This window comes from Ovis canadensis, chromosome 14, assembly GCF_042477335.2.
Source record: "Ovis canadensis isolate MfBH-ARS-UI-01 breed Bighorn chromosome 14, ARS-UI_OviCan_v2, whole genome shotgun sequence".
NCBI lineage: Eukaryota > Metazoa > Chordata > Mammalia > Artiodactyla > Bovidae > Ovis > Ovis canadensis.
The window spans coordinates 56,245,931-56,270,326 of record NC_091258.1 but is presented as its reverse complement, the minus strand read 5'-3'; the positions used below and the strand labels follow the sequence as shown (position 1 = coordinate 56,270,326).

The following is a 24,396-nucleotide window of genomic DNA, read 5'->3' as shown; positions in this document are numbered from 1 at the left end:
TAAAAAAAGCATAGAAAAAAGATGGGAAGGAAACTGTCTTCAGTGGGCCATGGATTACGTGTCTTCTTTTAGTTTCACTTTTCTGTACCCTGCAAACCTTTCTTCACTGTTTCTGAGCCTGCTGAGGACAAAGCAGGCACCTGGGGTAGCTGCGGGGAGGGGCCCAGCGAGGTGGGACCCGAGATCCTGGATTCATGAGACGTGTCCCACTCCCTCGCCAGGGTGGGCCTTGGCTTCCATCACGGCAACAAGAGATTAGCTGCTGCTGCTTTGACCAGTAGCCCCAGGGGTTGTCTGCCTGCAGGTCCCCACTGCAGTTCCAGCTGGAGCATCTTTGGATACATCCTGTTCTGCTGAATTTATAAACAATACATCTATTTAGTATTCACCTTAATCTTTTTTTTCCAGGTGTTAGTACCCTGCAAAGGAAGCCTGTCAACCAGAATTCAGTCTTCTTGTCATTTTGAGTCCTATATTTTGATTCCAGTGGAAGAACACTTTCAGACCTTAGATGGAAAGGTATTCTTTCATTTCCAATGGGTCACCTAGGACCACTCACTCAGCATCTGAGAGTTGGGGAAGGGGGAGGGAAATCCTGCTGCTCACCCTTTCTTGTCCGTGTTACCTGGTGGCTTTGACACCACAACATCCCTGCTGCCTTTGAGTGAAGAGGAACTGGCCGTGGAGAGCAGGGTCCTGGCTGTGGCCTGGAGTTGGAGGTGGTGCTGGTCACATCTCCCTTAGCCCATGGAGCTTCTGCCAGGGAACTGGGGAGTCGCTGGGACATCACCTCAGAGAGGCCCTGTCGGAGCAAGCTGTTTATCCCTGTGCCCTTGGGATCAGAGGTGAATTTCTAATTTTTTAAGAAACCTGTAGGACGAGATGGTCAGATGGCATCACCGACTCAATGGACATGAGTTTGAACAAACTCCAGGAGATAGTGAAGGACAGGGAAGTCTGGCTTGCTGCAGTTCATGGGGTCGCAGAGTCAAACACGACTTAGTGACTGAGCAACAACAATGACATAGGAAGTTTTAACCTATAGAAAGTTCCAGTAATGCACAGATAGCATTCACATAGCTTTCTCTCCAGACTGGTCAGCTGTTTGCATTTTGGCCACATCTGTTTCATCTCCCCACCCCCATCTATCTATCCATCTGTTAACACACACACATATTGTTACTTTTTTCTGAACCTTTTTCAGAAAAGAGTTAGAGTAAGTTGCAGACACCGTGTCCCTTGGCTTCAGAACAAAGTGTATCTCTTATGTAATGCAGCACAGTGATCATACTCAGAAGATTTCACATTGGCAGAATACTCTTCTCCAACATACTGTCCTTAAATAAACTGTGCTAATTGTAATACCCTTTTAGAGCAAAAAAAGATCTTTTTTTAAGATCCAGGCTCATGTCTGGGATCATGCAGCATATTCAGTTTTTGTCTTTTTAGTTTCTTTCTTTTGGAACAGTTCTCGGTCTGTCTTTAATGACATTGACATTTTTGTCTTCCTTTGTAGACTCTCCCTCAGTGTGGGTTTCTTTGATGTTTGCCTTGGTTAGATCACAGTTAAGCGTTTTCAGTTAGAATGCCTACTGGAGGGTGTTTTATCTCAGTACTTTGGGTCAGGAGGTATGTGACATCTGTCTGTCTCATGGTTGATGTTAACTTTGGGGTAGGCATTTTCTTGTGTGTGTGTTTTTTTTTTTTAAGTGGAAGCAGATAGTTTCTGAGAGGAGTAAGTTCCGTCCCTGGTCAGAAATGGCTGTGGTCCCCAGCCTCCCCACAGTCAGCAGTGGGGGCCCACACTGGTTTAGCCGGGGCTTTTGGGTGCTTGGGGTGGGACAGGAGCTGGGTGCAGTGTGCCAGCCTGAAAGAGGGGAGTGTGCAGTCCTGTGGCCCCCGAGCAGGCTGCTGTTTTCCTGCAGGGTTCTGCTCACCACAGCTGTGCATCTGTTTACTTGTTCACTTCCTGGGACCCAAATCTACCAGGAGAACAGAAGCACCAGGCTCACTGTGGCTGGTCTTCCCCGGGCACCCCAGCCACGGCCAGAGTGATGAGTCAAGGAGGGGTGCAGTGAGCATCCTCCGATCTCTCTGGGTTACAGCATCTGGGTCATTCTGATCTCTTACTCAGAGAGGAGAACCTTCTTTTTCCAGAGAATACAGGCTTTCTTCTTCTCTAGGAAACGGCTTAATGCTTTTCTGTTGTGACATATGAAATTGGTCAGGGTATTATGTAGCCACCATAACAGGGTGAATAAGGAGGAAAGAAGAAGATCGAAGTATTGGTGCCCTCCTGAAAACCATACTGGGGAAGAGGTGGGTGGGCGGGCAGGGTGAAGCTCCTGATGGTGGCCAGTCTGAGAGGGGTCGGTGGTCACAGTGGCTGCTGGTGCAGTGACCTGTCTCTTGTTCTAGGATGTCTTTATCCAAGGAAACAGGATTAAACTAGGAGCTGGTTTCGCCTGTCTTCTCTCAGTGCCCATTCTTTTTGAAGAAACTTTCTACAATGAGAAAGAAGAAAGTTTCAGCATACTGTGCATAGCCCATCCTTTGGAAAAGAGAGAGAGTTCAGGTATTCTGGGAGAAAACCCCTTTCTCCTGACTGGGAGAAACCTGCTTGTCAAACTTCCTCCTGACACAGTGGTTATGAACATCTCATAAAATATTCAGGAGCCCTCTAGAAACCTGCATAACCGCTTACAGGAACTCCCCCGGGACGTAGATCGGAAAGTCATCTTGAGCCAGCGTGACGTGGGTGAGGCCACGTCACGTGCGGCCACATGTGACCTCAGTGGGAGTGCCACCCCCTGGAGCTGTGCAAAACGGCAGCCCTGGCTTTGTCTCTGGGCCTCAGCTTTAGGACTCTCTCTTACAGCATTATTAGTCTCGGAGCCCCACTGCCTTGCTTCTCTGAGATCTCATTATTTTCAACAGATAATAATTCTTCGGTGCTCCAGGAAAATTGAGAGAATGATGTACCAAGTGCTATCCGAGGTCTTATTGTCAGGAATCAGGGCTCTGTCACCAGAGCCTCCCAGGCCATGCCTGTGATCCTGGAGAATTCAGGTTTTTGTCCCAGGAAAGGGCTTCAAGAGGGCCAGGCTCCCTGGACCCCCACCTGGGCCGCTGTTGGGTGAGATCTTGAAGTAAGCTTATCCCTCTCCTCCTGTGGGAGATGGTGACCCAGATGCTGGAGGAGCAGGGCCAAGGGTTGTGGGACTTCTTTTCTTCAGGACACAGTGATGGCTTCAGCCAGCCTGACCCGCTTGTCTCTTTTTTTTTTCAGAAGAGCCTTCGACATCCTCAGATTCTTTTCCCCTGAAAACCATTGAAGATGTGAGAGAATTTTTGGGAAGACACGCGGAGAGATTTGACAGGAACATCGCGTCTTTCCAGCGAACGTTCAGAGAGTGTGAACGAAAGAGCCTCCGTCATCACATAGTCAGTAGCTGAGTCCTGCTTCGCCATAGGCGTGCCCTGGCTCAGAGCGCCAGGATCACTCTGCCACTTTGCTGTCGCCTCTGTTGCCAATGTTTTCATATCTGAAGTGAGCATTTAAACGTCCAACAAAATGTTGGATTCTGTTTAAATGTTTCTTGTTACCTGAAAAAGTAATAAGCACAGTAGAAAACCTGAAAAATCGCAGAGAAGTATCAGAATGAATATTGTTATCATCTGTGTTAACCCTAAGGGGAATTTTTTTTCCTACTCTTAACGCATAGACACCCCAAAAAAATTGGAAAAAAAAATCGCATACTTAATTAAAAAAAAATCACATACTTAGTTTGATAAGCTTGCATTAGGACTTAGAGCTTTTTGCCCAGGAAATCCATTTTGTGAGATATTCTCTTGGCTCCATCCTGGGTTCAGTGTCCTGGCCTCAGATTCTGAGGATGGCCTCTCTCTGCTCTGTATTCCGCAGGACTCTGTGAACGCTCTCTACACCAAATGCCTCCAGCAGCTGCTGAGGGACTCCCACCTGGTAAGCAGCATGGCCTGCAAAAGAGAGACTTGCCAGAAAGAGAAAGGCAAATACCATGCAATGTCACTTGTACGTGGAATCTGAAATATGATATGAATGAACTTATCTACAAAACAGAAACAGACTCGCAGACACAGAGGACAGATTTGTGGTTGCCAGGGAGGAGAGGGTTGGGGGAGGGATGGAGGGGGAGGATGGGGAGGAGATGGAGGGGGGAGGCTGGAGGAGGTTGGCGGAGGGATGGAGGGGGAGGAGGGGGAGGAGAGGGAGGGGGAGGAGGGGGAGGAGATGGAGAGGGAGGAGGGGGAGGTTGGGAGAGGGATGGAGGGAGAGGTTGGGTTAGTAGTTGTAAGCTACTACATATAGAAAGGATAAGCAACAAAGTCCTACTGTATAGCACAAAGAACTACATTCCGTATTCTATGGCAGACTTCCCTAGTGGTCCAGTAGCTAAGACTCCATGCTCCCAATGCAGAGGGCCTGGGTTTGATCCCTGATCAGGGAACTAGATCCCACACGCTGTAGTTAAGAGTTTACGTGCCACAGTTAAAGATCCCAAGTGCCTCAACTAAGACCCTGCGCAGCCAAATAAATAAATACATATTAAAAAAAAAAATCCTTTGATGAACCATAATGAAAAAGAATATCATGGGAAAGAATGGCTATATAATGGAAAAGAATATAGAAAAGAAAAAGAATATAGAAAAAAGATCTTCTCATAATGGAAAAGAATATAGAAAAAAGAATGTGTATATATATATGTATGTATGTATGTATATGTATAACTGAATCACTTTGCTGTCCAGCAGAAATTAATACCGTAAATCAACTATACTTCAATTAAAACAACAAAACCAAAAACAAAACAGAGATTTGTGCTTTGGCCCAGGCCAGTCCACGCTCTGTAACTGCCCTCTCCTTGTCCTCCAGAAGGTGCTCGCCAAGCAGGAGGCCCAGATGAACCTGATGAAGCAGGCGGTAGAGGTAAGGGGCCCAGGAAGTGAGGGGCGCGGAGGGCCAGTACCGGGGCCTCCTATGCTGCCTACTTTCCCACACACACACTCTTGAACCTGTTGACCTCACAGATGTATGTCCAGCATGACATTTACGACCTGGTATTCAAGTACGTGGGGACCATGGAGGCAGCAGAGGTAGGTTCTCCATCATCACCTTGCAGAACGGAAGCCCTGTTCTAAGCCTTTTCAGACATTTGAAGCTTTGTTAAAATCTCTCGTTAGGATGCTGCCTTTAACAAAATCACGAGGAGCCTTCAAGATCTTCAGCAGAAGGATATCGGTGTGAAACCTGAGTTCAGGTAAGGGTTTACACTGCAGCGTCGGTGTCCTCGGGGGCTGGGCCACTATGTCCCCTAGAAGTGGGACCCTCAGGAGCAGTGTCGTCTCTAGTTGACGTGGTTCAGACTGTGGAGCAGGGCATTTATTTGTGACCAAAGATAAAGGCTTAAAGTTGGTAGATGGGTGTTTCAGAGCTGGCACATTCCTGCACTCAACTGCCAGCGTGCCAGTGGGTGGGAGCCAGAGGAGGTGGGTCGTGCACAGCTGGTCTCTGGGTGGGCATGCAGCTCACCCAGGTGGGCCTTGCACACTGACATCTCTTGTCACCTGCTGGTCTGAGGGCCCCCTGCCTTAGGGGCACCGCCTTTTGGTTTTGTTTCTTTTTTTCTTTGGCTGCAGCTTGAGGCTTGCAGAATCCCAGTTCCCCGATCAGGGATTGTACCCTCACCCCACCTTGCGGTGGAAGCGTGGAGTCCCATGCCCTGGACTGCCAGAAAATTCTCTGGAGCCCCTCCTTTTGAGTTGTTTCATCAGGATACAAAAGTGTCTAATCTTTTGGTCTAATTTTTTCCCCCTTTGGCCTATTTCACTCTGAAGCTAAGGATTGTTGATCCCCTGCCCCGCCCCCCCCAATTTTCTGGTGCAGCTATATCACCTGACAGTGTGCTTGAGACCTTGAAAGCTGCTGGGTTTTGCTGCTGTCTCAGATTACTTCTAAGTGTCTATTTCTGTTTGCCGTTACTTATGGTTTGCCATGAGAAATGTAAATCTGAGGTTTGTGGTTACCAAGAAGGAGGGCCTTCACACTGTGGTCTTACATGGTCACTTCCCAAATCACTTTGCAGCTTCAACATACCTCGAGCAAAGAGGGAGCTGGCTCAGCTGAACAGGTGCACGTCCCCGCAGCAGAAGCTGGCTTGTTTGCGGAAGGTGGTGCAGCTGATCACCCAGTCTCCCAGCCAGAGAGGTGTGTGCTCAGGGCTGCAAAAGTCCAGATGCAAACATCTGTTGAGGAGCAGTGCCATCTTAAAGGGCCATAGAGATGGGCTGATGTGTGTAGTGGAGTATTCCTGTGTGAGCACCCCAGAGCCTGTTCTGCAGAGTGGGTGCCTAGTAATGGGGGTAGGGGGTAGGGGGGTAGATTAGGCATCTTTAGGTAAGTAAATGCTGGTGGAGAAGCAGTGGCCTCAGAAACAAGCTAAGCTGGTGATGGGTATAGGGGAGTTCAACTGTTAGGTTGTTCTAATTTTATATATATTTAAAATTTTCCATTATTAAAAGTAAAAACAGAATAAGCTATGAAAAAATTAATGAGAAGGCAAATCTTTGTGGGCCAGTAGGGATGCTCTTCAAAGTGTATTAAATAAAATGAACAGGCGTGTGTACAGTATACTTCCAGGATACTGCACAAACAGGTGGCTCTATACCCATATATATATATATATATATATATATATATATATATATATATATATATACACACACACATACAGACACAGAGGGGTGATCATAGCCTCTCTTGGAATGATACATGGGAAGCAACAGAAGTGGCTTCTGGGGAAGAAGTCTGGATGGCACGGATGGGAGAGCCATGCATGGTCTGCTCTTTTGCACTGTTTGGAATTTTAAATGTGTGACTGGATTACTTAAACAAAATTTCAATGAGAAATTGCCCATCAGCCCTGGACACTGCAGTGTATAAAGTGGAAATGATCTCAGGAGGAAAGAGGCTTCTGGCAGTAATCCTAGCACACCTTCGAGTCGTATCCACATCACCGACTTCCCTGGGCTCTTTCCCTGTCCTGGGATTGCGGGGGACAGGTAGCAAGGGGGGGGAGGTCTGCTTGGAGCTGGCTGTTTTCTGCACATGTTCTCAGGAGGCATTCGTGTCCTCCTGGAGTCTGACATCTGTTCAGGACACTAGAAAGGAAATTGTGCGATTGAATTTCTTCCCCATGTGTCATCTTCCTGGACTGTGGTTTTGTGGGTTGGACGGTGGTGGGGGGTTGATAACGCCTGTCAGTCCATTTGTGTCCCAGGATGGCCCTGAATATGTGTTTCCCGCTTGCAGTTAACTTGGAGACCATGTGTGCTGATGATCTGCTCTCAGTCCTGTTGTATTTACTTGTGAAAACAGAGATCCCTAATTGGTAATATATTTTTTTTTGTTAAAATAACTTTTTTTCAAAATGGCAGCACTGCACTGGGGTGATTCTGGTGTCACTCTAGGAAGCTGAGTGCCCCGTATGAGCTAGGTACCTGCCCTGCAAGGGGCGTCTGTCATTCCACCTGCAGGTGGGGAAACTGAGGCCCAGAGATCTTATGTTTCTCTCTGGAACATGTAGCTAGTCAGCAGCTGAGAGGCAAGTGAGCTCTAGTTCTGTCTGGCTCCAAAGCCCATCCTTTTCTCATAGAAACGCAAATTCACCATAGAAAAAATCAGCTTCCTAAAAATTAGCTCATTGCAGGAAAGTAACAAGTGGCTTTACTTCTTTTGCATTTTTAAAAAAATATTTATTTTGCTGTAGTAGGTCTTAGTTGCAGCATGTGGGATCTAGGTTAGTTCCCTGCCCAGCGATGGAACCCTGGCTACCTGCATTGGAGCAAAGGGTCTTAGCCACTGGACTGCCAGGGAAGTCCCAATTATTTCCCTAATTGCTCTTCCTCTAAATAAAGATCCCAGGGCAAGCAGCCTTAGCTCCCTGGAGCTGACCAACTTTGTGACCAAGCCAGTAGCATCATTTCTACCGCAGTGTTAATGGGGGTATGTAGAAATTAAACTGTTTTCTTCTTTTTATTAGGATGGCAAACTTGAGTTACATCAAAAACTTCAGATTTAGCAGCTCAGCCAAAGATGAACTGGGATACTGCCTGACCTCGATCGAGGCTGCAATCGAATATATTCGGCAGGGAAGCCTCTCTGTTAAGCCAGTAAGAGCTCCCTCCTGTCCTGCCCTTTCTCTGTGGGTGCCATGGTGTGTGCAGCGGGGTTCTCAGGGTGGTGTGGAGGAGGAGGATCGGAGATGCTCTCCCAAGAGAAGACTGAACACGTAGCAGCCGGTAGGTTGTGAAAGGTGGCAGGTCATCCTTGGCTCTCACTTTGTTGATCTCCTGCTTCATGAATCCTGGTCATGCTCGAATGCACATGGGCAGAAGGGGGCACCAGAAGTGGTGAATTGGGGTACCCTGATCATGCTGGGCAAGAGATGAGATTAGTGACGTCTGCAGTTTTAAGGACTCAGCGGCCCTATTGTCATTTCCTTGATTCGTTGATGAACTTAGACTGGCAGAGGCAATTATATTCCCACGGGAACTGTGAGAGGCTTAAGCCAAGACTGCACTGCTGATTTACTTCGCATTATACCCACCACCAAAACGTGACAGTACTCACAGAAATCGCAAAGTTGAAATCGATCGAATGGAGAGATTTCTGTCTTAAAAGCCCAGAGCCCCAAGGATTGACCATTCACACTCGATCTTAATGTCCCCCTGATGTTGGAAGCTCCCCAAAGTAATGACAAGTTGAAACGTCTGAAAAAGAACATAGGGCTGTTCAAATGGGGACACTCGGGTGCAAGCAGTTCTGTGAATTCATTCATTGTTAACACGTTTATGTATTTTCCAGTCTTTTTCCTTGCCATGTATATCTTACACAATTGAAATGATATTGTAGATAACATTGCATACTGTTTCTTTCTCCAGAAAGGATAGTTTTCTTTTTTTTTCTGATTAGAAGACTAATATTTGCTTATAAGTAATATTTGATATATAAAAAGTTGCAGTGAAGACAGCAAAAGCCCCCATAAGCACACTAGCTGCAAATGACTTTTATTAACATTTTAGTAGATGTCTTTTTCTGTGCTTACACAATTATATTTTTAACCAAAAATTGAGTTTCTGCTGCACTTGTTGGCACATAGCCCAACTATCCTGGTACTTGCTGAAGAATTAAGTTCTGCTCTTGCCTGGGTTTGATTTGATCACCCATACATATACGTAGGAGCTTTCCAGGTGGCTTAGTGGTAAAGAATCCCCCTGCCAATGCAGGAGACACAGATTTGATTCCTAGGTCAGGAATATCCCCTGGAGGAGAAAATGGTAACCCACTCAAGTATTCTTGCCTGGGAAATCCCATAGACAGAGGCGTCTGGTGAGCTACAGTCCATAGGGTCACAAAGAGTTGGACACGACTAAGCAGGCATGCGTGAATATAAGCACGCACACACACAGGTAAAATTAGAGGCTGTGCAAGAGTTAGACATAACTGAAGCAACTTAGCATGCATGCATCTCATCTCCCATGGGTCCTATGCGACTCTCAAGAGAAGTTGCTTCTAATTCAGGAGAAACCATTGACATTCAGAATGTACATGTGGTATACATGGGTGCCTCTGAATACACACGTGTCCACAGAGTCAGAAATGCCACTCACTTCCAGAGCGGGGCAGTGAGATGTCTTAGGTTGAATTGTCTGCTGTGAGGTTCCAGGAACGTTGTTCCCATGGTGCCTGCCTGGGGAGGTTTTCCATCACGGCCCTGCCCTTCTGGTCCTTTCCCTCTGATTGCTTTCCTCTCCTGGACCCACTGCCCTGCAGAGGCCTTGCCTCGTACTCCTCGATGGGGCCTTGTCACCTGGAGGGAGGCACCCACCTCTTGAAGGTGCTCCTGTCCCCTTGCTGGCCCCTTCCTATCCTGCAGCCATCCTGCTGTCTCGCGTCCCGTGACGTGTAGGCCGGATGGCCAGCCCTTGAAGGCCTTTGGCCTTCAAAGAGGTGGTTGACCAGACACCATCGCTCAGCTTCTCACACCTGCTTTGCCTTCAGAAAATGTTCCAAGTGGGACCAGGGGAGTATGTGAGGGGGGACCTCGCATGCTGGTGTGTGTTGGAGACTAGCCCTTGAACGAGTCTGTCTCTCTGAGCCTCTGTCCATTCTCCTGTCTACGCTGGGGAGCATGTTGTATATTTCACCCCTGCAGGATGGTTGTGAGGATCAAATGAGATGTATATATATTTTTAAATATTTATTTTAGTTTGGTTGGGCTGGGTCTTAGTTGTGGCATGCCAGACCTTCAGTCTTCATTGCTGAGTCTTAGCCACTGAACCAGCAGGGAGGTCCTTAAATGGGATATTTGAAAGTGCCTTTTCAACGTATGAAGTGATAACTGGTGCACTTCCTTGCTCTTGTAACACTTCTCATCTGGATGTCCCCGTTTCCTGATTCTCTAGTGTATTCTGTATGGATTGCCCCAAGGCTGGCTGTTAACTTGGATGGGCAAGGTGGGTACACAGCCCAGTGTGCCCCTCTGGTCTGGGCTGTCAGACCAGCTGGTCCTGCCTTCCTGGGCGAAGGCTGGTCGATACCCCGGACTTGGGACAAGGTTGCATCATCTTCATGGCCAGCGGTGGAGCCCGGCCCTTGGGTCTTGAGGGGATCAGACCCGAGAGCTGCCTGCCTCCGCCTGTATGGACAGAGCAGGCGTTGTGGCTTACTTGTCGTGTGTGATGTCAGCGTTGGGATTTCGTCTGCGGCGTTGCCTCTGCCTCAGTCCAGTTCCATCTAGAAGTGTGTGAGGTCACAGCTGCTCAGTGGTGGTATTTCCTGGGGAAAGAGCCCAAGTGTATCTCTAAACAGCAGGTGAGGTCTCTGAAAAGCATTAAGTGTTTCTAAATCAAATAATGTTTTCCTATTGACTATATATACTTTAATGTAGTTTCATGGAAATTTTCTCCCCAAGACATAATCCTTGTTGAGATGACTATAAACATTCTTTAAGTATGTTCGTTAGTGAAGGCTTGAACTTTTGGAAAATAACCATTACTGGGGTGACTTTTACCTTTGTGGACAGAAAAAAACAGGGCAGAACCCAAAGAGTGTTTCCAGCCTTCTCTGCTCCAGCTCTGCAGGCTTTGGCTCACCCCTGCTTTACTGGGCTTCCAATAAATAGGGTTCACCCTTTTCCCAAATTGGTCTTAGCTGATGTGCTATCTCTTCTGGTCTTTCTTCCCTGAAGATTCAATCTTAGAAGATCTGTCTGTTTTCATCACTGGCCTGTAAACAGTCACCCCAAGTGGAGGAAAGAGCCCCAGGTTTCCCTGAGCAAGAAGGTCTTTGATGTTTCTCTGACCCTAAGCTGCTCAGCTGTAAATTGCTGCATGAAACAGTCGATAGAGCTTTATGCAGCAGATACCAACGGGAGCAAAGGCGGCTGTAATACTGAGGGGTTGTTGTTTGCCAACACAACCCTGTGAGGGCGGCTGGTGTGAGGGGCCCTGATTGGTGGTGGACCCCAGAAGTGTTGGCAGCTTTATTTTTAACGGGACCACCTACGTCAGAACTTAGAGGGCCACAGAGAGCTGATCCCATTATTTTGTCAGGGTTTGGTGAGTTCTGGCAGCAGCTGGCTGGGAACAACTCTGTCCACCTTCCTCCAGCATTCTTTCCGAGGAAGTTCATTTGTCACCAGAAAATGTAGTCACAGGTGCCTAAGTGAGCATTGAGTGTCTCTCTAGAAATGACTTCATAAAGTAAGAATATTTGTTTGGATTTTTGTATCTAGGTGAAAATTAATCTGCACGATGAAGTTTATTCATTGGGGTGGACCCAGGGGTTTATTGGAATTTGGGCCAAGGGGCCGTGTTGTCTGATGTTTCAATATGTATGTTCAAGAAGCACAGCCCTTCTCTCTGTTGCTGAGGTGCGCAGACCAGCCTGTCGAATGGTTCTCCTGTCTGTGTGAGCTCAGTCGCTCAGTTGTGTCCGACTCTTTGTGACCCCATGGACTATAACCTGCCAGACTCCTCTGTCCATGGGATTTTCCAGGCAAGGATACTAGAATGGGTTGCCATTTCCTCCTCTGGGTCTCCTGTCTGTGGGCCCAGATAAAACGCAGGGACAGAGCTCTGCAGGCATTAGGACAGATATTGTGAGAGGCGGGGGAGGCCAGGACAACCTAGGTTGCCTTGGGGACGATAGTGCTGTGTGCATGCCACATTCCACACTTAGAGATGCTACATTCTACACATGCACATACAAACACACACACTCAAACACACACACTCACAAACTCACACACACACACACACTCACACACACACACTCACAGCCAGTACACTGTCCACCTCCCACATCCCTGCTGGGTATTCATTGTCAGAGCCCCGCTTCCCAGAGAGGTAAATGGGGAGCCCCTCTCCCAGCCTGATGAGGGTCTGCTGTGCAGCTCAGTGGGGGCGGGGAGAGGCGCCGCCGGGCCCGCTCTGTGGGAGATGGCACCGATCGTCCCGGGTCCTCTGTTTTCAAGGACCTGCACTGCAGCTCATGACGTGTGATAACATGGCTTATCGGCTTTTCCTGCAGGAGTCGGAGGGATTTGGTGACAGACTGTTCCTGAAGCAGAGAATGAGCTTACTGTCTCAGCTGACCTCCACTCCCATCGACTGCCTGTTTCAGGTAAGATACGGGAGGTCCCGGGGGTGCAGGTGTGTGAGGGGTGCTCCATCTTTTATTTTTTAATATATATTTATTTTTGTTTATTTGGCTGCTGCTGGGTCTTAGTTTCAGCATGTGAGATCTAGTTCCCTGACCAGGGATCAGACCTGGGCCCCCTGCATTGGGAGTCTTAGCCACTGGGCCACCAGGGAAGTCCTAGGAGCTCTCCATCTTTCCTCGCCTCTTGAGTCTCTGTAGAATCCATCAGGGTGGTTTGCATAGTTCAACACGGAAGTCCATTTTGTGCTCAAGGAGGCGGTAGGGATGCTGGGGTCTCATGGGATCAGTTTGCTGCCCGTCTTCTCTGAGGTGAGCTGTGCTGCAGCCCTGCTGGACTGGGCCCCTGTGAGTGGAACCCTCTGCCCGGCTGTCTTCCTCTCTCCATTTAGCAAAACATGGCTTGTTCTTCACCATCTGCTCAGTGGCACCTCACTGGCAGCTCTGCCAGAATCAGTGCCTCTTCTCAGCTCCAGGAACCTGCATTATAGACACCTGTGTGACCTCGCTGGGCTGGGAACACAGCACCTGCTGGTGGCTTGACCCCCAGGCAGTGTAGGAGGCTCCCTCTTCAGATCTGATCTATCACGGGGAGGCTGGCAAGGTGCCCCGGGAGGGCAGTCATCAGGAGGCCACCAGCCAGAGTGGGTTCCATGAGCTCTGCGCCCCAAAAAGTCTCATTCCATATAGGAAGCATCCGGGAGTCACAGAGGTGAGCCCTGCAGTTAGCAGGAATCTCCTACTAATTGCAGCTCTTTTGAAAGCCAAGGCTCTATTAGATTGTAAGACAATTGTAACCTAAAAGAAGGGTCAGAATCTACGCCGACCCTCAGGGTGGATTGTCCCCCCATGCCTGTTGCTCTGCAACTTTTGTGAGACTGTTGTTATTTTAGTTAGGGAAAAATCCTAACATTTGCAAAACTAAGAGAGAGTAGTATGATGAACGAACCTCCATGTAGCCATCTCCCTAATTGTGTTTCATTTCTATCCCCTGGCCCCACTTTCGCCATCCATCCAAATCATTTTGAAACAAGTCCCAGAGAACAAGTCATTGCATCCATCCACACATTGATGGGCTTCCCTGGGGGCTCAGATGGTAAAGAATCTGTCTGCGATGCAGGAGATCTGGGCTCAGTCCCTGGGGTGGGCAGATCCCCTGGAGGAGGGCATGGCAACCCACTCCAGTATTCTTGCCTGGAGAATCCCCATGGACAGAGGAGCCTGGCGGGCTACAGTCCCTGGGGTCGCAGAGTCAGACACAAGTGAGCTACTAAGTGCACACACATAGATACATGTTTCTGTAAGGATGCTTCAAAAATTCACAGTTTAGAGAAGGAATCGTTCCTTCGAATCAACAGTGTTGTTGATGTCACTTTTTAGCATATCGCATCAGGTAACCAGAAGGAAGTGGAGAGACTGCTGAGTCAGGAGGACCAAGATAAAGATGCCGTCCAAACGATGTGCCACCCTCTGTGTTTCTGTGATGACTGTGAGAAACTTGTCTCTGGGTAAGAGGGCCCCTCTGCACCAGGAAGGGGGGCCCTGGGCGGAACTTTCCCCCTTGTTCGCTGTGCAGTTTGGAATAAGGAACTTATCCCTGCTGCACTCTGCTGCTTCTGCTGTAAAGTGGAGATGGTAACCGCCACCTCTTTGGAGAATCAGAGGAAATAAAAATACTTAGCATCCTGTTGGGCTGCTTAATCTAGGGAGGCGGGCAGAGGGCCTGCCCCAACCTCGGAAAGTAGGTTTTCGCAGGGAGGACTATCAGCTCCTCCCCACAACCTTTTCCGTTTCCCCTTATCTTTATCGGGCTCTTTGGCTGGGTGTCAAAGCCTGGAGGGCTGGGTGTGGGGAGGGTCCCGGCGGAAGCCGTGGTTGGTGCTCTCCAGGACGCTGTAGGAGACCCAGCTTGGATCACACCGGAGGTCTGTCTTCTGGTCCCAGGACCCCAGCATGTCCATTCCTCGGTCTATTTCTCTGTATTCTCTTTCCCATTTAGGAGGCTGAATGACCCCTCAGTTGTCACTCCATTCTCCAGAGACGACAGGGGTCACACACCGCTTCATGTGGCTGCCCTCTGTGGTATGTGGTCTGGCCTCTGTGCTCTCAGGGCAAAGGGATGGGGGCCGAGGGTGTCCCAGCAGAGCGTGGCTGCTGGGGGAGGTGGTGTGGGGTGGTGGAAGGGATTGTATCACAGGCCCCCCACCCTGGGACCTTCATGTGCTGTCCCCGGGCTGGAAGAGCATGTGTCTGGGCTGTGTGGATGCCTGACACTGCTCTGGGCTGGTGGTCCAGCCAGGGAAGGCTTGAATCTGGACTGTGAGACTGACCTCAGAATTAAGGTTCTTATATTCCTGTTAAAAAAATTACTATCTTTAATTTATTTTTTATTCTATATGCTTTTCCATCATGATTTATCATAGGATACTGAATTTAGTTCTCTGTCTTTTAAAGTGCACAGTCAAATAAAACTGCACATTCAAGGTAGAAAACACAACATCTGTATACTCTTGCCACCCTGCAGTCGTCTAAAGATTGTTTTGATCCATGACTGAAACGTCACCATGCTTGAGTGTGTGTGTATATAAAAGATATGATATTGTGGGGCTCACACTGTTTGTGGGGTGCTTTTTTTCACTAGGCGATATGTAAGAACATTTCTCCACGTCAGTATTTTCTTTTCATGGTTGCACAATATTCCACCCTGTGAAGTGATGCACCATGGACTCTGCTGTGGACATCTAAGGCTCTTTTCTCCTACCTTCTGTGGCTGCGGCAGGGGTGTTAGGTGGGGGGTGGGGCTGAACTCCCTCCAGAGGGGAAGCATTACCCCAGGGTGTCCAGAGTCTGCAGCCTGTGACTTGATGTTAGCTCTGGTTCCCCCGACGCAGAAAGATACCTCCTGGCATGCCCCGTGCCAGCAGATGAGAGGGTGAAAGAAAGCCGTGGCTTTGCTCACTGGTTTCAGAAAGCCCACCCTTTTCCCTTCTGTTCTGCAGGGCAGGCGTCCCTCATCGACCTCCTGGTTTCTAAGGGCGCAGTGGTAAACGCCATGGACTACCACGGCTCCACCCCCCTCCACCTTGCGTGTCAGAAGGGCTATCAGAGTGTGACGGTGAGCAGCTGCGCTCTGCTCGAGGCCTTGCAGGGCTGGCCTCTCCTCTGTGCCACATGGCTCTGTGGGATCTCGGCGAGCCTGGGGTCTCAGGCGCCTCCCCCAGAGTCTGCTGGGCCAAAACTGTTAGGTGTAGATTAGAAACGTCACGGTAATCCGCGGTAAGAAGGGCACCCCCCCCCCAGATACTAGAAATATTTTAGATAGAGCCCCAACATGGATTTTCCTTTAGACTTAATACCTACGGTGAGAAGACAGTCCAGAAACTGGAAAGCAAAACCCAGCCGGTGATGTTTCGATTTCAGCTGAAGTTGTTTGGTACATCAAGTGCCTCCATTCCTGCGTTCCTGCTAGTGATTGATGGGGGTGGTTTTTCTTTTTTTTAAAGTTTTTATTGGAGTATAGTTGATTTACAATGTTGTGTTAGTTTCAGCAAAGTGAATCAGTTATACATATACATATATCCACTCTTTTTTTTTTTTTAATGATCTCTAAACTTTTTCACAGGAAAGATGAGTGATACTTTTTTTGCTTTTATCTTTTCAATTTTTTCATTTTTTTCAATTTTTTTGTGTAATTGAAGTATAGCTGATTTACAATGCATAAGTTGCAGGTGTACAGCAAAGTGATTCAGTTACATATATATGTGTGTGTATTAGTGTATTTATAGTGTACAATCTTCTTTTCACCTTTTTAATTTTAATATTTTTAGGCCAGTATATGTCTGACATTGCACACAAGACTCAGCGCCCTGGGGTTGTGGGGAGCTAACCTTCACTGACTTATTAAGCACCAGGCCCAGGGCCAGGTACTTTTTTTGTGTGTGTAGTTTTTTCTTTATTTTCTGGCTGCGGCATGCAGGATCTTAGTTCCTTGACCAGGGATTGAACCTAGGCCCCTTTCAGTGGAAATGTGTTGTCCTAACCACTTTTCACTTTCATGCATTGGAGAAGGAAATGGCAACCCACTCCAGTGTTCTTGCCTGGAGAATCCCAGGGATGGGGGAGCCTGATGGGCTGCCGTCTATGGGGTCACACAGAGGCGGACATGACTGACGCAACTTAGCAGCAGTAGCAGCAACCACTGGACCACCAGGGAAATCCCTATAGTATATACTCTTTTTCAGATTGGTTTCCGTTATAGGGCTGATCTAATTTTAATTGTAATGTAAGTAGATAAGGTTGAAAAAGGAGACTGGGCAACAACCCCCTGTAAGACCCCAGGCTGTGCTCCCGGAGGGCTCCAGGCCTGCCTTGCCCTGCTCACTGGCGCTCACTGCTCTCTCCTCTTCCTTGGAAGCTGTTGCTGATGCACTACAAAGCCAGTGCCGAAGTGCAAGACAACAACGGTAACACCCCCTTGCACCTGGCCTGCACCTATGGCCACGAAGACGTAAGTGGTCCTTGCTGTCCCCAGGGAGGGTGCCTTACCCTTTCTCACTGGAGGAGAAATGTGAATTTCACATTTGTTGCATGTTGTATTTTATGTTGACAATTATTGGAACATTTGGTGTATTATTTTTTTAATTAAAAAATTTAAAAGCATATTATAGATGCTATATTGAAATAACAGAAATCTAAAACATAACTGCCCATTGTCTTTTCCTGAAATCTTGTGCATCATCCCTGCTGCCATCTGCTTCTTGCCTTTGTTCATACTCAGTCTTTACATTTTATATTTTAGTGGTAATAGCAAGGGATTTTACCATTTCTATTTTTGCTTAATATTTAACTGTGTGTTTGTTTTTTTTCCTAACCACTCTCTCCCTTGCTTCTCTCCACGGTGATATACAGGTAGATTTATACAGACAAAGGGCTAAGTGGTTGAGGAGTGAAAATGAAGTCATACTCTACACATGTTAAAAAAAAATTTATTCTTATTTGGCTGCATTGGGTCTTTGTGATGTACGGGGTCTTTTGTTGCAGTTCAAGGGCTTAGTTGCCCTGCAGCATGTAGGATGGCTCAGCAAGTAAAGAATCTGCCTGGAATGCAGGAGACACAGAAGACATGGATTCGATCCCTGGGTCGGAAAGATCCCCTGGAGAAGGAAATGGCAATCCGCTCCAGTATTCGTGCCTGGGAAACCCCATGGAGAGAGAAGCCTGGTGGGCTATAGTCCATGGGGTCGCAAAGAGTCAGACATGACTGAGCAACTAAGCACAGACATACATACGATGTGGGATCTTAGTTCCCTGACCAGGGATCGAACCTGCATCCCCTGCATTGGAAGGCAGACTTTTAGCCACTGGACCACCAGGGAAGTCCCCCTGACATTTTTATGCAGCTTATTTTCCTAACTCACTACATTGTGGACATCTTGTAGGTCAATCAATGTAGATCTAGCCCATTCTGTAATTGTTACACAATAGTCTGTCACGTGTATTGTGTCAGGGTCCCTGAGGCCACTCCGCAGCTCGGTGACTCACTAGGAAGGCTCACAGGACTCAGCATCCAGTCGCTTCACAGCTCTGATTTGTTGTAGTGGAAGGACACAGAGCAAAACCAGCCAAGGGGGAGGTCCAAGGATGAAGCCTGGAGCAAAGCAGGTACAGGCTTCCAAGAGTCGCTCCCTGTGGAGTCGCTCAGGACACACTTATTCGTCCGGCAGCGTAACAGCACGTGCCCAGTGTTCTCCACCAGAAGCTCATTAGGGACTCAGTGCTCAAGATTTTGGTTGGAGGCTGGTAGTGTGAACCGTCTCTGCCTAGCATGTTTCAAATTCCAGACTCCCAGAAGAACAGCAGGTGTTCAGCATAAACCACTGTTGGACAAACAGTTTAGGCCCAGTGAGTCCATCGTATCTATCAGTCAGGGCACTGTGAGAACGGTCCTCATATCCAAGCTCCCAAGGAACTTGGCCAGTCCAGGGCCAGACTTGCAGGCTGGCCTCTCAAAGGATGATGGTTGGGCCTACTCTGGGAACTCCTTGCTACACATGATATGCGACAGTTTATTCAGCCATTCTAGTTGATTGGCAGTTGGGTTCTTAAAAAATAAAAATGATGTGTCCTGATCAGGTTACCTGGAACCCTGGAGGTGTAATGTTCTATTACTGAATGTTTGCTTGGCAGATGGCACCTGGATCAAGTCAGGATTCGGGCTGAGGCTGCAGGGTGTGCAGATCTGCCGGGGGCCTGGCATGTGAGCTCACGGGGGCCTCTCCTATTCTGTTCGCAGTGCGTGAAGGCTCTGGTCTACTTTGACGTGCAGACCTGCAGACTGGACATTGGTAACGAGAAAGGAGACACCCCCCTGCACATCGCTGCCCGCTGGGGTTACCAGGGCATCATCGAGACCTTGTTGCAGAACGGGGCGTCCACGGAGATCCAGAACAGGCTGAAGGAAACGCCCCTCAAGTGTGCGTTAAACTCAAAGGTAGCGTTTTTCCTCTCAGAGTGGCAGTATGACTTAAAAAATCTATCACCATCTGCAGATCAGGTCTCTGCCGTGCCGTCCAAACTGTGCATTGGTCCCCAAGGCTAGCACTTACGCATACCCGCTGTGCTGCACACCACACCTGGTGGTTAATGAGGTTCATACAGTCACATTATTTTCCATCTTAGTAGGAGTTTTTCTTAGTGTCCTACCAAGAGCTGCTCCTGCAGAGTTTGCCTCTGAGGGCTGTTGGCTTGTGAGCAGATAGAGTGAGAGGAGATGGGGCGGTGGCTCTGGCCAGGGAGAGCAGGGGCAGGGCATGGGGACAGCAGCATCAGCTCTGTTCCCCGTTCCTGCACCCTCAGCGCCTAAAACCTTGTTCTGAGTCGGCCAGCTCTGAATGTCATTGGGTATGGTTTCCTCCATAAATGATTCGTCAATGAACTACTACCCTTTCCTGCCAGTAACTTCTGGACACATGTAGTTTGGGGCCACATGTCATGCAGTGCTCACTTGCAAGTGGGTGGGGGATGCGGGGGTCCTTCCAGAGGCCAGGCCTGTATGCCTTGTGGCAGCAACCCTGTTGAAGGGATGCCCACAGAGAAGCGTTTGACCAACAAGCCGGGGGAGCATAGGGCCACCTGCCCTGGCCATCCGTGGTCCTGATGTCCAGACCAGCCTGGCTGGTGGCTCGCACAGGTGATTCTGTTTCCATGCAGGTCTCCGGATGTCTCTCTTTGCACAGGCCCTACTTTCGCCTCTGGATCATTCCCAGCCCTCATCTAGGGAGTTCTTTTAGTTCCTTCCTGTCTTCTAGGAGTACCAGTTTTTGTTTTTAAACCACTTTATTGAGGTATGAGTGACATACAGAAAGCTCCTCAAGATGGTAAAAAGTCTGCCTGCAATGCGGGAGACCTGAGTTAGATCCCTGGGTCAGGAAGATCCCCTGGAGAAGGAAGTGGCAACCCACTCCAGTGTTCTTGCCTGGAAAATCCCATGGATGGAGGAGCCTGGTGGGCTATAGTCCATAGGGTCACAAAGAGTTGGACACGACTGAGTGATTTCACTTTCAATTTCATTGAGGTATGCGTGCCATATAGAAAGCTGTACACATTTAGCATATGCAACTTGATGGGTTTGGAGGTAAGTCCACGCCCATGAGACCAGCACCACAGTCTATGCTGTGAACAGATGCATCACCTCCAGATGTTTCCACCCCTCTGCCCTCTTTGTTTACTATTATTATGGTGTGTGTGTGTGTGATAAGGGCACAATGTAAGACCTAGTTTTCGGAGTTTTCGGATCCAAGTTTTCAGAGGTTTAAATCCCTGCTCCTGGTCCGGGGGAGGGGAGCAGGCTTAGCTGCCCATGCCCTCACGGGTTCTCAGCTTTGCAGCAGCCAGAACTGGGGGACTGCATGAGGCCACCCTTAGCTGGAGATGCCCATGAGGGGCTGAGGGCACCTCTGTCCTGGAGCTTCTCCCCAAGGCCCTTCCAGAGGGAGATCTGCAGACAGAAGAAGCAGATGCCATCCTGCTCGGCTCTGAGCTGCCCTCACTTGCGGCCCCTGGGCGCCAGTGGAAAGGCCATGTTTTAGGCCTGTGCACAACCAGCCCGGGCTGGACCAGGCAGCCTCTGAGGCTCCTCTGTGCCTGGGTAGCCTTGTCCCCCGAGCCCATTGGTGGGAGACCGGCTCTTCCTGCTGGACTAAGTGTGAATCCGAGTAGGTTTCCGCCCGCTGTGGGCCTGGCTGGGCTGTGTGCCCTCCCAAGGAGGTGGGGGGCACCATACAGGTGATGAGACTTGGGTGACTCATCTCAGGACTCATCCGCGTCCCCTTCGTCCTAGATTCTGTCCATCATGGAAGCCCACCATCTGTCCTTCGAGAGGAGGCAGAAGTCTTCAGAGGTAAGACGGCAGGGCTGCACTCATCGGCCCCATTCGCGACCAGCCTCTGTCTGGCCCTCACCCCCCAATCTCGCTGGGCTATAGGTGTCTGTGCAGGCCCCTCAGTGCTCCATGGACTCCATCAGCCAGGGCTCGTCCACCTCCAGCTTCTCCTCTGTGTCGCTGAGCTCCAGGCAAGACGAGCCCAAGAAGGACTACAGAGAGGTGAGGCCCCCAGACGGCAGGGTGGAGGGGGCCTGTGTGCTGGGGGACAGTGAGCCCCGGCCTGACGGGGGCCATGCCGTGCCCTTGGGGGAAGCCCAGCCTCCTCCTCCTTGCCCTTCATGGACACATGTGCTTAAGTGTCTGTGTGTGTATATGGGAGTGGGTGTGTGATGGGAGGGGGGTATTCTAAGAAGCCTACAGGTAGAGACACCTGTAGGCCCACTGCTTTAAGATTATTTTACAAAGCACACTCTCTGCCCTTCCCTCCCGCGCTGTCAGCACACTTATTAACTTGGTGTGTCGTTCCCGACTTCCTGCAGAGGTTATGGAGATAGTTACACGTCCTCTCGCACTACGTTTTATAAAAGCTGACTTATACCCTGTTTGTTAGTTTTTTTTTTCCTGTCTAACTTACCTTAGAGCTTTTCCAGAGTCAGCCCACAGAGCAGACCATGGCATGGATGTGCCCCAGTTCCTCCCCTGTGGTTGGGGAGCCCTCACTGACCCCACCCCAGGGCCCCTCCACCCCTACCACCCCTAGCTCAATGCAGAACCACAGCAAAGAAAAGCCTGGAGACATGCTCCAGGGTCTAACACAGGCCGGGAGTGGATCCATGAGCTTTAACCTCATGGTATCCTAGCTGGTGGATAACGAGAGCTGAATAGATGCAGGTCTGACGGGTGGTTGCCCTCTTAGGAAGCACTTGGGCTCCAGGTGGCTGGTGCCCCCCTGTGCCACATGAGTGGCAGGTCATCTTAGAGGCCTTATATGGAGGGTGCCCTGTATGAACAACTTAGGGGATGTGTTTGAAAGATACTGAATGAAATCAGGAGACAGGAAAGCTACTAGGTCTTCAGAATGCTCTTTTTTTGTTTGTTTTTCTAATGATAAGATGACTTTCACCTTTATTTATTCTTTTTGACCATGAGGCGTATGGGAGCTTAATTTCCAGATCAGGAATTGAATCCAGGCCCCCAGCAGTGGAAACACTGAGTTCTAACCACTGGACCACTAGGGAATGCCCAGAATGTCATTTTTATTGTTTCTATTCTTACCATATTATTATATTTTCCCTTACATTCTTTTTCCTTTTATTAAGGTAGAAAAACTTTTAAGAGCTGTTGCTGATGGAGACCTGGAAATGGTGAGTTTTGTTTATTAATTAATAGTTTATTTTTTAGAAAGATTTAGGTTCATAGCAAAAGTGAGCAGGAAGTACAGACAGAGTTCCCATATCCTATCTCCAAACACATACAACCTCCATAAAAATGGTGAGTTTTTAGAAGTGAATTTCAGCTGAGGCAGCTGTGCCTGTGTTTTGTCTCCAGGTGAGTTAGGAGCTGTGGGGGTCTTTGTTCACGTTCACGCAGAAGAGGTGCATTTCAAGAGTGATGGTGATGGGATGGGACGTTCCCCCAACGAGGCAGGTGGGATAAAGCCTCAGAGGGAGCCGACCCCGCCTTTTAGACATTCATATTCCAGGAGGGTGGCGACGCTGGCAAGAGGGCTGGACCCCACTAGCCGGGAGCAAGGTGAACAGACTGGGTAGGGGATGGGTAGAGGTGGCGAAGGGGAGGACAGAGCACAGAGGGCGTTGGTGTGGCCTTGCAAGGAGCTGTGGGCGATGTGGCATCCTGGTCAGGAGGTTGAGTCCCAGGCTTGGAGCTGAAAGGACCCACAACAAGCAAGTGTCCAGATGAGACGGCACTAAGGTGTGTGTCCTAACCCTGCCGGTCAGGCTACGGGGAACAGCTATGATGAGATCACTGGAGACACTCAGGGGCAGTCCCCCTGGCTTATCTTAGGCTTCCTGAAAGGAATTTGTTCTGTCTTCCACTTTATTTTTTTTTAATTAAAAAAAATTTTTTTTTTTTTTTTAATTTATTCGGCTACAACGGGTCTTAGATGCAGCAGGTGGGATCTTTAGTTGTGGCCTGTGGGATCTAGTTCCCTGACCAGGAATTAAACCGAGGCCCCCTGCATTGGGAGGAAGGAGTCTGAGCCACTGGACCACCAGGGAAGTTCCCTGTCTTGCACTTTAAAAGGAGGAGTAGATTAGCCCTTATCAGATTTGGAGCCTTGAGTGGATCGGGTTTACAAGAGCGCTTTCAAGAGTCATGTTTCAAGAGTGCTTCTCAAGGATGATGGAGTTTGGGGTGGTGGACAGAAGTTCCTGGGATCTGAGTAGCACAGTCTCTGGGGGTATATGGAGTCAGAACATAGTTGTCAGTGTCTTAGCCTCTGCCCAGAGCCCCCTGTGAACCCGCAGCCTGACTCACAGCTCCTCTCATGGGGGGATCTAGGGTGTGGATCTGGCCGGTGCCAGCTGCTCCCCTCTTGAGACCAGCCCCGGGGAGGTCAGCGTTCTTTAGGGAAGCCAAGGAGGAGTTTCTCAGGCTCCTACGAGTATAGAGGAGACCGACCCTTCTTTGTCACAACGCATCTGCTTTCATCCTGTGGCGGGCGAGCAGGTGGGGCTGCTCATGGAGGAGCCGAGCAGAGGCAGGCTGCCCAGTGCCCGGTGGTCACCACCCACACCCACCCACACACACGACAGAGCCCCCATCCCACAGCCCGAGACCACTGCCCTCAGCCCCTGCCCCCATCGTATGTCTCCTAACCACCGCCAAGAGGAATCGCCCTGAGTCCAGTCTGTCCCAGCCAGCCTGGGAGGTGAGCCCCGGGGTCAGGTGAGGCCTTCAGCCTGGATGGAATATTTGCTGTCAGCAATGTGGAGGGGCCCTGGAGGGGCGATGTTTAGAGGTGCATAGGATCTTCCTAGGGCCCTCTGTCACTCCTTACAGGCATTTGCTGACTTCCCCAGGGCTCAGAACCACGCCTGGAAATGTATGTGTTTTCTCACATTTAATATCCTAGAAACTGGCCTTTACTGGAACATAAATTTGACCTGTTAGGGGTCTTTCCAGTGCTTTCGCCTGTGAGCTAGAGCATTAACGTGGAAGGGATGCTTGTGAAGTCAGAGAGCCTGTGTTTAGGTTCTGGCCACCACTTCCTTGTCACATGGTCTTG

At 49.2% G+C, this 24,396-nt stretch overlaps 1 protein-coding gene across 4 annotated transcripts in view; it reads left to right on the top strand.

Annotated features, from left to right (window-relative positions):
* The window catches only part of ANKRD27 (ankyrin repeat domain 27), a 59,877-nt gene that overhangs the window by 18,906 nt on the left and 16,575 nt on the right, over nucleotides 1-24,396 (top strand). For 2 of the 4 annotated variants that reach the window (XM_069550300.1, XM_069550301.1), the window contains exons 3-21: nucleotides 409-519; nucleotides 2,419-2,575; nucleotides 3,290-3,444; nucleotides 3,926-3,985; nucleotides 4,916-4,969; nucleotides 5,071-5,136; nucleotides 5,224-5,300; nucleotides 6,126-6,247; nucleotides 7,352-7,430; nucleotides 8,082-8,211; nucleotides 12,635-12,727; nucleotides 14,144-14,271; nucleotides 14,763-14,845; nucleotides 15,763-15,878; nucleotides 17,178-17,270; nucleotides 19,056-19,253; nucleotides 21,102-21,161; nucleotides 21,246-21,365; nucleotides 22,466-22,510. In XM_069550300.1, coding sequence (XP_069406401.1) covers nucleotides 409-519; nucleotides 2,419-2,575; nucleotides 3,290-3,444; nucleotides 3,926-3,985; nucleotides 4,916-4,969; nucleotides 5,071-5,136; nucleotides 5,224-5,300; nucleotides 6,126-6,247; nucleotides 7,352-7,430; nucleotides 8,082-8,211; nucleotides 12,635-12,727; nucleotides 14,144-14,271; nucleotides 14,763-14,845; nucleotides 15,763-15,878; nucleotides 17,178-17,270; nucleotides 19,056-19,253; nucleotides 21,102-21,161; nucleotides 21,246-21,365; nucleotides 22,466-22,510 — 1,947 coding nt within the window. Of the gene's footprint in view, nucleotides 1-408; nucleotides 846-2,418; nucleotides 2,576-3,289; nucleotides 3,445-3,925; nucleotides 3,986-4,915; nucleotides 4,970-5,070; nucleotides 5,137-5,223; nucleotides 5,301-6,125; nucleotides 6,248-7,351; nucleotides 7,431-8,081; nucleotides 8,212-12,634; nucleotides 12,728-14,143; nucleotides 14,272-14,762; nucleotides 14,846-15,762; nucleotides 15,879-17,177; nucleotides 17,271-19,055; nucleotides 19,254-21,101; nucleotides 21,162-21,245; nucleotides 21,366-22,465; nucleotides 22,511-24,396 lie in introns of all 4 variants that reach the window. The other 2 variants (XM_069550302.1, XM_069550303.1) reach the window with 1 other exon arrangement.